This window comes from Myxocyprinus asiaticus, chromosome 7 (assembly GCF_019703515.2).
Source record: "Myxocyprinus asiaticus isolate MX2 ecotype Aquarium Trade chromosome 7, UBuf_Myxa_2, whole genome shotgun sequence".
NCBI lineage: Eukaryota > Metazoa > Chordata > Actinopteri > Cypriniformes > Catostomidae > Myxocyprinus > Myxocyprinus asiaticus.
Window position 1 is genome coordinate 4,883,465 of NC_059350.1, and position 15,751 is coordinate 4,899,215.

General features: G+C 40.7%; 1 protein-coding gene across 9 annotated transcripts in view; it reads right to left on the bottom strand.

Moving 5' to 3' along the window:
• Positions 1-15,751, bottom strand: part of LOC127443780 (nuclear factor 1 X-type-like) — a 140,544-nt gene that overhangs the window by 73,279 nt on the left and 51,514 nt on the right. For all 9 annotated transcript variants that reach the window (XM_051702669.1, XM_051702672.1, XM_051702671.1 and 6 more), the window contains one exon: positions 13,077-13,608. In XM_051702669.1, coding sequence (XP_051558629.1) covers positions 13,077-13,608 — 532 coding nt within the window. The remainder of the gene's footprint in view (positions 1-13,076; positions 13,609-15,751) is intronic.

Sequence of the window (15,751 nt, forward strand, 5' to 3'; positions counted from 1 at the left end):
TGGAATTTGAGGGTCAGGGCAACACCTTGAACTCTTCATCATGTTCCTCAAACCATTCCCAAACAATGTGTGCAGTGTGACAGGGCGCATTATCCTGCTGAAAGAGGCCACTGCCATCAGGGAATACCATTGCCATGAAGGGGTGTACCTGGTCTGCAACAATGTTTAGGTAGGTGGCACGTGTCAAATTGACAGCCACATGAATGGCCCGACCCAGGGTTTCCCAGCAGAACACTGGCCAGAGCATCACACTCCCTCCACCGGCTTGTCGTCTTCCCACAGTGCACCCTGGTGCCATTATTTCCCCAGGTAAACGGCACACATGTACACGGCTGTCCACGTGATGTAAAAGAAAATGGGACACATTGGACCAGGCGACTTTCTTCCACTGCTCCAAGGTCCAGTTGCTCACATGCCCATTGTAGGCGCTTTCACTGCTGGACACAATTTTCTGTGACTCGTGCCATAGTAGACAATCTGTCGGTTCATACCAGATGGGATAGCCTTCGTTGCCCTCATGCATCGATGAGCCTTGGCTGCCCAACACCCTGTTGCTGGTTTGTCCCTCCTCGGACCACTGTCAGTAGGTACTCACTACCACTGTCAGAGATGCTCTGGCCCAGTCATCTGGCCATAACAATTTGGCCCTTGTCAAAGTCACTCAGGTCTTTACTCGTTGACTATGACAACTGATTGTTCACTTACCATCTAATCTGCCCAGACCTTGACATGTGGCGTTGATAGGAGATGATCAACGTTATTCGCTTCACCTGTGAGTGGTCATAATGTTTTGGCTCATCGGTGTATAGCTTAATGCACTGTAAGTTGCTTTGGATAAAAGAGGCTGTCAAATGCATAAATGGAAGTGTTAAGTAAAAAATATAAGCTGCAGACCAATGAAGGTTTGTATAATTTAATGAATTATTTGAGAGGGTCTGGGCCAATGTGAATATTTGGCTTACAGCGAAACAAGCAGATATTCAAATTTGTTTGCAGTTACACAAGAACCAAACCAAATCCTTGAACTGTGCCATGTAAAATCACTATCTTTGTTTGCACAACGTGTCTGTTTATATGTTTTGAGTAAATATTCCAGTCCCTGCGAAATTGGTTGCAAAAGGAGAATTATTGCAAAAGTGAAATAAAAAATTGCCAGTTAAATGTTTCTGAGCTCTGATGAAATCCAGAGCACTCGTGTGAATATACAAGGTGGTGTTAGTTTGGCTCCGAGACCAAACGTGGCCTACAGATGGATATTTGGTTCATGGCCGCAGGGTATTTAATGTGACAGAAATGTTGCAAATCATATGCATGCGGCTGAATATTCATGCGAGACGAATGGTGCGGTTCAAAATAGAGTACTGTAAAGTCGTTTATTACGGACACTCACTCTCTTTCTCTCTCACGTGTAGGAGGCAACTCTGGGCAACTAGCCAGGTTACATAAATACTGTATGTGCGATGCTGAAATCCTTACTCTCTATGTTTATAAAGGTACATCTCTCTCCTTCTCTCCTTCTGATGTGGTACTTATGATACTACCTTATAAAACCATCTGTGAGAAAGGATCTCTATTGCAACACCTGGCCACTGATTCCATATGTACTGCTGTTGCCCTTAAAGGACCTTGAATGGTGCCCAATCAAGGTATGTTGGGATATTTGGTTGCCATGGCACCAGTCTAAATCAGAGCCAATCACACTATTGGCAATGGGCTGTGGAGGCGGAGTATGTGTTTGTGTGAGATTGCTGTCATATTGCCACAGTATTTTGTTAGAATACTCTCCATTACAGCCTTCATGGTGGAAATCAGCAATTTATATCTAACTTAACAAAATAAATAAATATAAAACTAGATGTGCATTTTCACAAGAAATACCAGTGCTTGTGAGGCAGGAAATGAAGTTTCAGGTAAGCTTAGGTGACGTCCACACTTGTACGTTTTTGTTTGAAAATGCACTCAATTAGGGCATGCTGAGTGACTCCAGACAGGCTTCCTAAGCAACCAATTTGCCTGGTTGCTAGGGTGGGTAGAGTCACGTTGGGTTAACCTCCTCGTGGTCACTGTAATGTGGTTCGCTCTCGGTGGGGTGCGTGGTGAGTTGTGTGTGGATGCCGTGGAGAATAGCGTGATCCTCCACACGCGCTACAACTCCGCGGTAATGCTCTCAACAAACGTGATAAGATGCGTAGATTGACGTCTCAGACGCAGAGGCAACTGAGATTCGTCCTCCACCACCCGGATTGAGGCGAATCACTACGCCACCACGAAGACTTAGAGCGCATTGGGAATTGGGCATTCTAAATTGAGGAAGAAAAGGGGAGAAAAGTCCAACAAAAAAAAGAAAAGAAAAAAGAAAACGCACTTGATTATGCTGTGTGTACGCCTCTCTCTCATCCACACTGGAATGGCGTATTACTTTACAGAAAACAGAGCGTTTCTTTCCATAACTGCATACTTTGAAAAAACAGACATCAGGAGACTGAAAACAAAGTTTTCAAATGAAAATGGGTTAGGACATGGCTTTAGTTTTTAGTCTTTGTTTCTGCAGAAATAAAATGCCATAACAGAGCTGCTTTGCTTTTGTCATGTGACTATGTAAGCACTGTGCACGAGAATCAACATATAATGCAGTTGCAGATAGCTAAATAGATAGAAGAAAGAGAAGACCAATCACAAACCAGTTTGCAACTAAATGCAAGAAAACACACTAGCCACTAGCCAACACAAGCCATTCTTCTTCACTCAATTGTACTTTACAAAAGTGCAGATTTATGTGAATGAAGAAGTATCCAATGTGTCACATGGCTAACTGAGATTCCAGTCATAATTTCTTTTATACTGTATAAGACGTGCTATAACCTAATTTAAATGATTAAATAAAAACAACGATACTTTAAGCACAGATGTGTTTAGTTTACTTGCAACTAGTTAACGTTACATAAGAAACATTATTCAGATTACCTGAGCCATGTAAATATGTTTACATAGAAAAAGATCCGATTGCTTTGAAAAATCTAACTAAATCTAACTAACAGTCAACTAATTAAATTTACAGTGTGCAACCGCATGTCAAGGTTTTTAGTGAAGGGGTTACATTTTGGTTCTCACCCAAAACCAATCATATCGCTTCAGAAGACATGGATTAAACCACTCGAGTCATATGGATTACCTTTATGCTGCCTTTATGTCCTTTTTGGAGCTTGAAAGTTTTAGACCCCATTGACTTGCATTGTATGGAGGTAAACACATCATAAATATCCTTGAAAATATCTTAATTTGTGTACCGCAGATGAAAGAAAGTAATTCGAGCAGAGTTTAAGATGGCATAAGTGATGAGAGAATTATCATTTTTGGTTTAACTTTTCTTTTAAATTGTATTTAACCCGGAACATTCCTGGGTTAAAGTGCGCTGAAGTAAATGGAGGAATTTACCTTTAAGAGGTAAAATAGTCATAATAATAATTTCACAAGGTGTGACACAATGACAGAAAGTCAAAACTCCAAGCTATCTAATGAATGCTTATTCTAAAGAAACTAACCTGTGACCTCTAACACACACACACATACAAGAGCTACTGTCTGGCCTCAGCATCATCAGTACCCTCAACACACCCCCATCTACCATGAAAACCCCAAATCTGATCACCACTGAGACCAACAGGTGCCAACGTCCTAAATACACTCTCACGCACACACACACATTCAAATAGATTTCAGCAAACACATAAGCACTCTCAAATGTATGCCTGCACATGAACTTATGCAAATACACACTAATTCTTCTGTGAACACACAGAGCTAAAAAAACTCAATACACAGCATGTGCACACACAAAACATCTTCTGTATGCTGATGCACATCTATAAGGCTCGTAGTGATCTAATGCAAACACAAACACTTTATATTTGCCTATTAACATACTAACCATGTGCACTCCCACCATCAGTTCATCCGGTGACATACAGGGGCCCTCAATCTTGGTGCAAACACGCACACACACTTTATTTTTTGCACTCCCTCTTTTCTCTTGTTTATCCTGTTATCTCTGTAAACAAACGACAGACTCTCCTCTGCTCCAAATGGGGGGGGTTCGTCTTTCATTGTATTAAGAGCGGGAAGATGCTCTTGCCTGATGAATGGGGCTTTCTGGAGCTGAGAGCCATGAAGCTTTACACACTCTCATTTAAAGCCCTATTTATCACACTCTTATTATAAAAAAAACACACATACACATGCAGCTTTTCTTTCCCATGGTACCCCATCCCCCGTTCCCTGCCGTTTTCTCTCCGGTTTCAACCCTTGTTCTCTGCGTTCTTTCCCGGGCATCCTAGATCTGTGTCCAAACTGCTTTCCAGGCCTATTCACTTACACACAAGAGCATGCCAGAATTGATTCGCTGTGTTCTGCTGTGCGTTTTCCCTGACTAGGAGCTCAAGTCCAGACAAAAAAAAAAAAAACACCTTCTCTCTTTCACATGCTGTAAATAACACCAAGATTAACTTATTTATGATGGCTCGGCCTTTCAATGAGGAAGACGAGCCGAGAGATTTGTGCCCCTTCATGCATCTGCAGGAAGACAAAAAGCGTGGCGTCATGATCAGCGAGGGTCCAACAGAAACGGACCTTTTGGAAATGTCTCCGATTATTCGTAAATATTTCTGTGAAGTCGAGTTGGGAATTGAGAACCTGTTCTAATTCAGAACCAGTTAAATAAACAAAGAATAAATAAAAATGTAATTATTTTCATCAATCATGTTTGTTTCGGTTAACAGCTCTTGGATGAAACATTCTACTAAAAAGCTCTGACATACAGCATTTCCTGCATTGCTGTGGCGTTACTGTATCAACAGTACCATGGCAAAAGAATTTAATAAATATAAAATGCGATCAGGGTAGTTCGATTCACAAACAAATGACTCTTGTGAGCCTTTTATTTTTGTGAATTCTTTAGGAAACGGCTTCAGATTATTTGGAAAGTTTTGTAATAGCGTTGGGAGACCACAAGGGGGTGATATAACATTTACTGAAGCCGGTCACGGATTGGAAAGGCACAGGTTTCACACACACAGGATGAGCTGATGTGAAAATCATTATTTCGAATTTTAGATGTCATCCATCAGACACATTCGGTGCGCGACCCCCTTTGATTAACCCTGCCGCTCACACTTTACCAAAGTTGTGTTGAGAAATATGTTTGAAAAGACAAAGACTATTGTGCAACGAGCAGCCCTAATTATATCTGAAAAACCCCCAATATACTGTATATCGATAATCATCGAGAAAATCTTCAGATTATCGATGCATGAAAAAGGCATAGATCCCAAGGCTATCAAATTCCTCATCATTCCCATTCTTATTAATGAATCAGATGAAAAATGTCAGCACTAAATAAAGCCAGACAAACTACATTTGATGTCCCGAAAGTCAATTAAGAACAAAACAAGCAAACAAACAACCCCTCCCTGCACACATGCACAAGGAAATATGCACAAAAAATAATTACTGTGTCAAAAATTTTTATAAATTGACGTAACTGTTGAGCTGAAAATAAGAGGACATATCAAGACGATGGGGGCGACGCTGGGGTTGAACCCCCCGAGAGAGCCACAGAGAATGGGTGAAAGGAGAGGGAGACAGAGAGAAAGAAAGGATCAGAGGGAGAGATGTTGGCAGCGATGACGTTCTGGCACCTTCTACATAGAGCTCACCATACAGGGTGCCAAAAAATGGCAGACGAGGCTGCCCCCGTTCCCTTGTTCTTTCTCTGTCTCCTTCACTCTCGCCCCTTGGCTATCTTGATGATCCCTTTCTCCTCTTTCTAAAGAGGTTTTATCAAATGAGCTCCATGAGAATTCAATCTAACAGCACTAATGCTCAACAACTTCTCGTATATGTTGGAGTTATGGCTCAGCTTTCGGTGTGAGTGGCTCTTTCGATGTTTTTACGTGTGTGTGTGTGTGTGTGTTTGTGTGTGTGTGTAATGAGTAGGCCAGTGGTGTTACTGAGCATTGTGTTCTTTGAGTCGTAACCAGAGTCGTTGTGAGTGGGCCACATTACTTTTTCTCTTCCTCTCCAAGCCAGTGCCGGTCCTCCCTATAAACAAACTACGCAAGTTGCGTAGGGCCTCCGACACACCAGGGGGGCCCCCATGCTGTAAAAGATTTTTAAAGTAATGATACATAACAGAGAAGTAGACATGGCTATGGTTTTTGAAGCGAAGCTACCCGTCCATCAGGAGCAGAAAAGTATAAAGCGTGCCAGGAATTTGAAACGAGAGAGCATGAAGGTACTGTGTGTACTATTTGTAAGCCAATTTTAATCATTTTTAAGGCATGATTTTCAATAACGTTTTTTAAATGAAACTGCTCATTGAGAACATACATTAAATTACATTTTTCTGTAAAGTTGCTTTGAACCGATTATTGTATTATTGCACACGTATTGTGAAAAGCGCTATACAAATGAAAAATTACTTGACTTGTCTACTATTTATCATATTTAACCCTTAAACGCATACCTTGGGGTCTTTAGTGACTCGGGACCTCATGCCACCCCCTGTACCTCATCCTTTTTTGTGCCCACACCTCTTTAGTATTCCTTATTCTCTCTCATTGTGAATATATGGCGAATATTTAAAATATCCCCCAGTCCAATTGAAGACAGACAGATTTCAGGCTTGGCAGTAATACAAATGACTAAAGACAGACCTGAGAAGAAAAAGCCTTCGCCTCTCGTCGTCTATTCTCACTTTATTTTTCATGTTTAGTACTCTGTGATTAAAAAAACCTTGATTTGTTTCCTCTCTCTCACACATACTTGAACGCAGGTGCTCCTGTAGCACAGCTGATATTGGTTTGTTTGTGTTAACACATTTCACTTTTACAATCCTTCCTTTGTGCTTTTAAAATGCCCATAAAAGCCTGCGGTCAGTTGAGTGCTGAGAAAGTAAAAACCTGACACTTCGGTTTTAAACACAGAGTAACACGCAGATCTACAAATGATACTGAACCTTACTTACTTTGACAAAACACATTGGAATAAATCAAAGGCTTAATGATCACAAAAAGAGTCAAATAAAATGCCAAAAGCTTCAATTAAAATAAGTGCAGCAATGGCATATTGAAGCCATAAACACAGAACCCCAGGTGAGTCTGAGCTGAACGCTCTCCTAAATAAAGAAGAATTGTCAGATGATGGAAAAATTATGTGGGGTGATTCTCTAAAATTAAAAAATCTGTCTCTTAAAGTTTTTAAAGTTGCAGAGCAACCAGTGCCATGTGACTCACGGAGGTGGATTTTCCTTCCATTTCAACACTCTGTCAGACTTTTGGAGGTAGCATGGAGGAGAGATTGATGGAGACAAAAAACAAGAGAGGAGGCACTTGGAAGCAGAAAGAGTGAGGAGAGATAGAGAGACACGTTATATACACTGGCTCGGAGTGAATGATGACTGCTGAAATAATCTATTTAACAGTAAACATTTCATATCCAAACAAAACACTCCAACAATGCAGCAAGCAAAGCAAGAGAAATCACTACTTTATACTCTATTGTGTGTTTTTATAAAATATATAAAAAAATTAAAAATGCTGAAATTCTTTCATGAAGATTTTTACCACCTATACACCGATCAGCCACAGCATTAAAACCACCTGCCTAATATTGTGTAGGTCCCCCTCGTGCCGCCAAAACAGCGCCAACCCGCATCTCAGAATAGCATTCAGAGATGATATTCTTCTCATCACAATTGTACAGAGTGGTTATCTGAGTTACCATAGACTTTGTCAGTTCAAACCAGTCTGGCCATTCTCTGTTGACCTCTCTCATCAACAAGGCGTTTCCGTCCGCAGAACTGTCGCTCACTGGATGTTTTTTGTTTTTGGCACCATTCTGAGTAAATTCTAGAGACTGTTGTGTGTGAAAATCCCAGGAGATCAGCAGTTACAGAAATACTCAAACCAGCCCATCTGGCACCAACAATCATGCCACAGTCCAAATCACTGAGATCAAATTTTTTCCCCATTCTGATGGTTGATGTGAACATTAACTGAAGCTCCTGACCCGTATATGCGTGATTTTATGCACTGCTGCCACACAATTGGCTGATTAGATAATCGCATGGATGATTGTTGGTGCCAGACGGGCTGGTTTGAGTATTTCTGTAGCTGCTGATCTCCTGGGATTTTCACACACAACAGTCTCTAGAGTTTACTCAGAATGTCACCAAAAACAAAAAACATCCAGTGAGCAGCAGTTCTGTGGAAGGAAACGCCTTGTTGATGAAAGAGGCCAACAGAAAATGGCCAGACTGGTTTGAACTGACAAAGTCTACGGTAACTCAGATAACAGCACGAGGGGGACCTACACAATATTAGGCAGGTGGTTTTAATGTTGTGGCTGATCGATGTATTTAACAGGCATTTCATACTTTGTGGCATGGCTTAAAAGAGTCCTGTTCAATGCATAATATAGCAGAAAGCACATTTTTCACACCACTTCAACAGTTAAATATCAAATTTCCTGTGTGGAGCGTTTAAGCAGGAAAAAGTTAAAAAATATGTCCTCATAATTATGATATATTAGCAGCGGTGAAAGCTCTAACAGTGCAAACATGACATGACCCTGGATATAAAATTAACATTCTATTTACCCCAAACTCACACCGTTTCTCTCCATTAGGACAACTTTTTAGCTGCCATGTTCCCCTGTTACCAATGAGCAAAACAAAGTGGGTTGTTTCATGGTGACCATCCTGGTAGCAAGTTAATGTAAGTTGCTTTGGGGGGAAAAACTGTCCAATATAATAATTAATCACTGCAGAAACAAGAGGAATTCATAAAAAATATAGCTACAAGCAGCAATTACGGGGCCAAGCAGACCAACATCATGTAAGGAAGTGTAACTGGACATCACTGATTATGATTTAAAGAAAAGTGATAAGTAAAAAAATACATTAGTATTGCTTATTTTTCAATACAATTCATTATAAGTTTTGACCAATATGTGGCACTGTCACCAAATTTATATGGTGCGGTCAGGTTGTGGTGAAAATTACACATACAAAGTTTCATGTCATTACGCCAAAGCTTTGCTGAGATACAGCCTCAGATCCTTTTTGGCGTCTTGCCATCTAATTTGTTGGTGCGCTATTCAAGAACCATTTTGTCTATCCAAAAGCTTTTGATACTGATTTTTGTTGTGAGTGTCCCTAGATGATACAAGGCAAATTTCATTCGAATTGGAAGCACGGCCTAAGAGGAGTTCGAAAAAGTAAGTTTTTAATTACATTCACAATGGCGGACAGGAAGTATGGCCGACCATGGCAAATTGGGTATGATCTTACTCGGCATGACCTAAGGAATGTAAAGTTAGCAGTCACAGGAGGATAGGCCAAATTAATCAAACCTTATAGTTATTTTTAAACATTTAATTTGATCTTTTGTCCACAAGGTGGCGCAGGCCCCAAACTTTGTAGTAGCACTCAGAGTATGGTGCCGATGATGCATACCAAGTTTCGTAACGATACGGCAATGCATTTGTATAATTCAGCATTTAACGGAAAAAATTTATGATGACTGACATCCAACATGGCCAAGATATGAAAATTGGATATCATTCGACACTTTATGCCCCAAGGAATCTAAAGAGATTAGTCTCATCATGTCAGGCAAAACTATTCAGAAGTTATAAGTACCACTTGGTGGCACTGTGCCGACACTGCTCAAGTACTCTCAGGACATGCTGGCTATGACATATGCAATACGCTAAAGCGTTGCCAAGATATAGCTTCATGACCACTTTGGCGATCTCAGTGTTGAATTTGTTGAAGCATTAAATGGGAACGGTTGGGTCTATCAAAAAGCTTTAAATAATTTTTGCCTAGAGTGTCAGTAGATGGTATATGGCAAATTTCGAATCGGACAAACGACCTAGGAGAAGTTAGAAAAAGTAGGTTTCCGGAAAATTCAAAACGGCATCTAGCTGGGCTGAACATGTAACCATGGTAACCATTAGAACCGTCATGATCCAAGGTATCAGACGAAAAAATAATTTTGTTTCTAGGCCATAGTTTAAATGTTATAAGCATAAACATGAGTGCAAATCTGAACAGTTGGTGGCGCTAGAGAGTTTGAGCTAGAGGCTCCAAATTTGCCACAAGGAATGTACAGACTCTCTCCTACCAGTGTGCCAAATTTTACAACTTTCATCCATAAGGATCTATAGACTGCCATAGACTCCCAGTCAGAATAATGATAATAAGAACACTAACAGATAGCACCTTCTGTGCTTGGCCCCCAATGAAACTAACTTGAAGTGACTTTTTAAAGTAAACGGCCAGATCTCTTTGTTTTGAAATGGTGAAAAAGTGAGTTGAAAATGAGTTGAGAATTTGCCCCGAGCTCATACACACACACCTTCCTGCACCAAAGGCATTGCAATTGTGCCAACTAGAGCAATTACTGTAGCAACTCCCGTAGCTGCCCGTCTTTTTTCTTTAATCTTGCTTCCTTATACACACAAAAGAGGTTGAGGAATACTGCCTTTGAGAGCATGACAATGAAGTGAAGGCCACGTTTAATGATAAATAAAGAGTTTTTACTGTGACTTTACAACCACAAGGACAAAATAAACACATCGTATTCAAGACACAGAATGCAGAGTTATTTTTGGCACACGCAAAAAACAAATGGTTTGAATAAGGATAATTCTGGTCTTAGTTTGTGATGCATATTTCATATCAAGAACACAATTTAAATACAAAGTAAAAAATTCACAGAATGCCCCTAACCAGTGCAGTGCATGGGGACTGTGCATCTGGGGTTGAGAAAGGCCCCCTGAGCTCTGGCACATGATGCCATGGGCCCCCGGATTCTGCGCAGCTGCCCTGCAGGGTGCCAGCCCCTGCCGAGGCTATTTGGAGCCTGATAAAAGCAGCAGTGGACACTGGAATTAGCCTGATAAGATAAGACCGCAGCACAGCAGCACATATTCTGAATGGGCAGCACGATGGCCAACCCTGCTGGGCACAGACTGCACCAATGTGTACACTGACCGAGAGTTGAAAGACTTTGTACCAGTTGGATCAGAGCAGCCAGGAAACTGTTTAGCTCTGCAATGGTGGTTTTAAATTCATCCGGTTTTTAAGTTGGTAACAGCAGAAAGAAAGAAATTAATAAAAAGAATAAATTCAATATTCCTTGATCCAGCTATTTGGTAATATTGAATAAACAGTGTAACAGATATCTAAACACAGTATTATGGAGCTGCTGCCCTCAGTGTGTTTGGCCAGTCAGACCTTGTCTACTACATGATGTGTGTGTGTCAGAGAGAGTGTTAGCTGTGTCAGAAAAAAGTGTTTGGCAGGATGAGACCGTGCGAGTAACTTATCCCTGAATACACGCACACAAACATAGACACGATACGGCTCTAAAACACACTGCCAATGAGAAAACAGGAAAACACTGAAAGATGGAACAAGCCAACCACTCCATTATTCTCTTACTGAATACACTCTTATACCAAACATACTATTTATTCTAAACACTCTCACATTAATGCAATAAAAGAAAGTGAAGAAACGAGCACACGTCCAAAATGATGAAAAGACATAAGCAGATTCATGAAACACTAAGAACAATGGTAGAAATATTGGATCCTGAGCTCTTCACATTTCAAATGGGTTTCCCACACTTTTTGACCAATAAATGAATTTCCATGACCATTTCAGTCATTCATTCAAGATTAGTTAACTGTGGTAGCTGTAATTGTAATCTCAACTATTTATTCGATTCATTGTGCAGACCTGATTTAAATGATTATATTAATTTGTTTAAAAATGACAAATGATAAAAGACAAAAAAAACGATCTGTGATTTTAATAGGGATTGACCAATGAATGAACTTCAGTCATTCATGAGTACTGCCTTCTTAAATAATGAGTAGTAAGTACTCTTACATTCATTTTATAGAAATTGCTGGGGAGGATTTCCAATTTTATACCAGACACTAATCTTTTTGGAATTAATTTATTTAAACTAGGGTGGCACGATTATTACAAAAATTATAATTGTCGATTTTTTCCCTTGATATTTTAATTGCAATTCATTTGAATTAATAGACTTTACATAAAAATTCTTCATTTTTGCGGTGCATATTCATGCCATTCTGTTTATGGCTACACATCCAAAACAAGATGAGAACTGTGTTCTTTAATTACTCTATTGCTGTTTTATACATCAGACATTGCCTAAATGATCACATTGGCCCTTTTAGCAGCACGAAAAACAAAACTATTATTTAAAACTTAAATAAAGTGAGTAACAGACATGTCTGAGATTGGCTACAATGTCCAACCACAGCAAGAAAAAAAAAAAAAACACGCCACAAATACACATTTTTAATGCAACGAGGGCGGACATACATAAATGGAATGTTGTAATTGACACTTTTCACGATTAGTTTACTGTGGCAGTTAAGTAATATTAATCTCAATTATTGATTTGTTTAACTGGTAACACTTTACAAAAAGGTTCCATTCGTTAACATTAAGTTAATGCATTAACTATCATGAACTAATAATGAACAATATATATTTTTACAGCATTTATTCATATTTGTTAATGCTAGTTAATAAAAATAAAATTGTTCATTGTAAGTTTATGTTTGTTAATAGTGCAACTATTGATAACATATCGAGCTGATCAGCTTGTAGTCCAAAAACAGGGTTCAAAGGAGGATTTGGCTTTTTGGACCCCCATAACCAGAGAAATTTACATTCGCTATTGACTTTTCACATTTGATTACATTTCATTGACTTTCCCAGGCCAGGAAATCACAATTTTAAATTAACCTGACATGTCCAGGATTTCCATGACCATGGGTGCCCTGTTCCAGTGTAATTTGGCGTTGGCCACAGAACACCGATGCTCAAAGCTAGATGTGTGCTGGATGTGATCGTGATTATGGGGGTGTCATCTTACTCTAAATTCTGACCCTCTGAAAGAAACCCTGTCAGTGAGCTCTTGAGTGTGTGTGAAGAAAAGAGAGAGCGGGACTGAGTGTATCCCACTTACCTGGCATATGGATGAAGTAGGCCAGGTACAGGTCCAGCTCTTTGACGGACACTCCGATGTGGTGCGGCTGCACGCACAGGGTATGGTTCGAGCACTGCGGCGACTTAACCAGTCTCTCTCCGTCCGTGCTCTCCAGAGGACTTCCCTTGAACAGAATCACCATCACCAGGTCCAAACGCCAGACCTTGTCAGCTTGCCGCAGGCAGTCGATGCGGCGGATCTTGCCCTTCTGGTCGGGGTTAGACAGGACGCAGCAAGGTGGTTTCTTTCCCGTGATGGTGAGCACGAAGTCTTCACGGAACTCCGGCCGGATGTCCTTGCGCAGTTTGGCCAGCAGCCGTGACGCCCACTTCTGTTTGATCTCGGGCTTCTCGCCCAGGAGTTCGTCTTTGACGGCGCGCTCCTCGTCCTTGGACATACGCTTCTCGTGCTTTTTGAAGTATTTGCGCTTGCGGGCCTGCAGGTTAAACCAGGTGTAGGAGAAAGCCCGCACGTGCGGGAGTAGGGCCTCGATGAAGGGATGGAATTCATCCTGGTGAGGTGGAGAGATAGGGAACAGAGGAGAGGAGAGGAGGGAAGGGGAGAAGATGTTAGAATTGCGAAGCATGAGTGAACTGAGAGTGTGCCTGGCTTGGCAATGCTCTGCAACGGAAGGTGCATGATATGCGAGTGAGTGTGTGTGTGTGTGTGTGTGTGTGTGTGTGTGTGTGTGTGTGTGTGTGTGTGTGTGTGCACATCACAAATACACTCACACAAACAAAAAACACTTTCATAAGCATTAAATAGAAATAACGCATATTGCAATGTCAGTTTAGAAAAATTTAATTTTCTCACAATCTATATATTAAACTATGGACATACAATCATTTATTTTAATTTTTTTAAAGTGCTGCACCGTATCCTCTGTTTTTTGCTCTATGATTCTCTTTACTAAAACTGACGTTAGTAGTCATTTTAAGAGACTAATCAAACTACACTTCAAAACAGACAAAGATGTTTTTAAAGGACAGACGTAAAGAGTCCGTAACAGTTGCTCACTGTTGCTTGTGCCAAACCGCACAATCAACCCCTGCTACTGCGCGTCCTGATCCAAACTACATCGCAGCAGACACAGAAACAGCATGCCACAGACAAATGCACAACACATGCAGCAAAATACACAACAGCAAAAAAAAAAAAAAAAAACACATTTGGTAGTTACCATTTTGTACTTTCATCATAAACCCTGCCAGTCGAAACGGAGTCAAAAACAAAAAGTCAAATGTCCTCTCTGTACTCAGCTTGACACTACATGTCCTGATTATTACTTTACAATTAAAAAAATAAAAAATACAATAGGAAAGAAATGAAAATGACAGATTTTAAAAAGGTAAAATGCTGTAAAAATGTCCAATTGACTAAAAGAATAAATTATAATAATTTAAAAAAATTATAATTCAGGAAAAGCATAAGCAAGAGAGAAATATTTAATACACAAAGCAGAGAGAGGACAATGGGAGAAGAAAGTTTCGGAAAAAATTGGGATTTTGTCAGAAAATAACATGTGACAACACGAAAGCCAGAAGTAAAATGGCTCGTAATTAAAATGTATGGTACTCACTGTTAGAGAAAAATAAATGTACACAAATAAATGCACAAATACCGCAACAAAGAGAAAAAATGTTTGGCAAAGCCCTAAGTGGTGTTTGTTCAGATATGCGTGCTCTGCATTCGACTCGAGAGCGAGAGATAGACAGAGAGAAAGAGAGAGAGGGGGGTAGAGAGGAGCGAATGGAGAGCGAAAAAAAAAGAGAGGACCGAATCAATGTTGGAAGAGCGCGTACAACCGCTGGCAAACCAAAAAGAAGCTTCTTTTTTCCCCTTTTTCTCTCCAACTCTATCTCTCTCTTCCTCTCCACGCTCTTTTCCTATCCATTGCCTCAGAGTGTGCCAGCGCGAAGCTGAGCCCACCTATTTGGCAACGGGTGCCCGATCGCTCAGCCAATACGCACGCTTGAAGGGCTGAATGGGAGGGAGGCTGGTAGGGAAATAGGGTGGTGGAAAGAGACAGCGCGAGAGTAGAAGGGGGTAGGGGGTTGGGGGTAGTGTAGTTTAGGGTTCGGTCAACGGGTTGGCTCCTTACTTTGCCAAATTAACAACTTCCTATCTTGTGCAACTGCAAAGTCCAGAGCACATTAATTTTACATGTACCAATCAGTAGCGCCGCTCATATTCCATTCCCACCCCAATTTACCTCCATTTTCCCCTCAAACTCAGATGCACACACGATTTTACCATTTTCACCAATGGACTTGCCATCATCTCCATCAAGCAAGCGCACATGCGGTGTCCCCGTTTGCCCCATCCCCTCCCTCCATTGAGTGTTGTGTGAACACGCGGGCCAGAACTCCCAGCAGACGCTACAAACCAGCAGCTGCCTTTAGATTCAGCACACAAACAAAGAGCGAGAGACAGATATATTCCACGGCAAGAACAACATTCTGTCTTATTTGAGCGTCAACGTCAGAAATTAATTAAATGTGTCTTTCTTAGCCCTTAGAGACACAGCGTAGCAGAATTGTTATGTTTGTTTAAAGCAATAAATTAATACCCACACATAACTGTAGCTGACACTCTATAACTGTAGTACAACAAGCGTTTTGGAGGGGAACAAAGTGCATTTTGAATGTCACAGC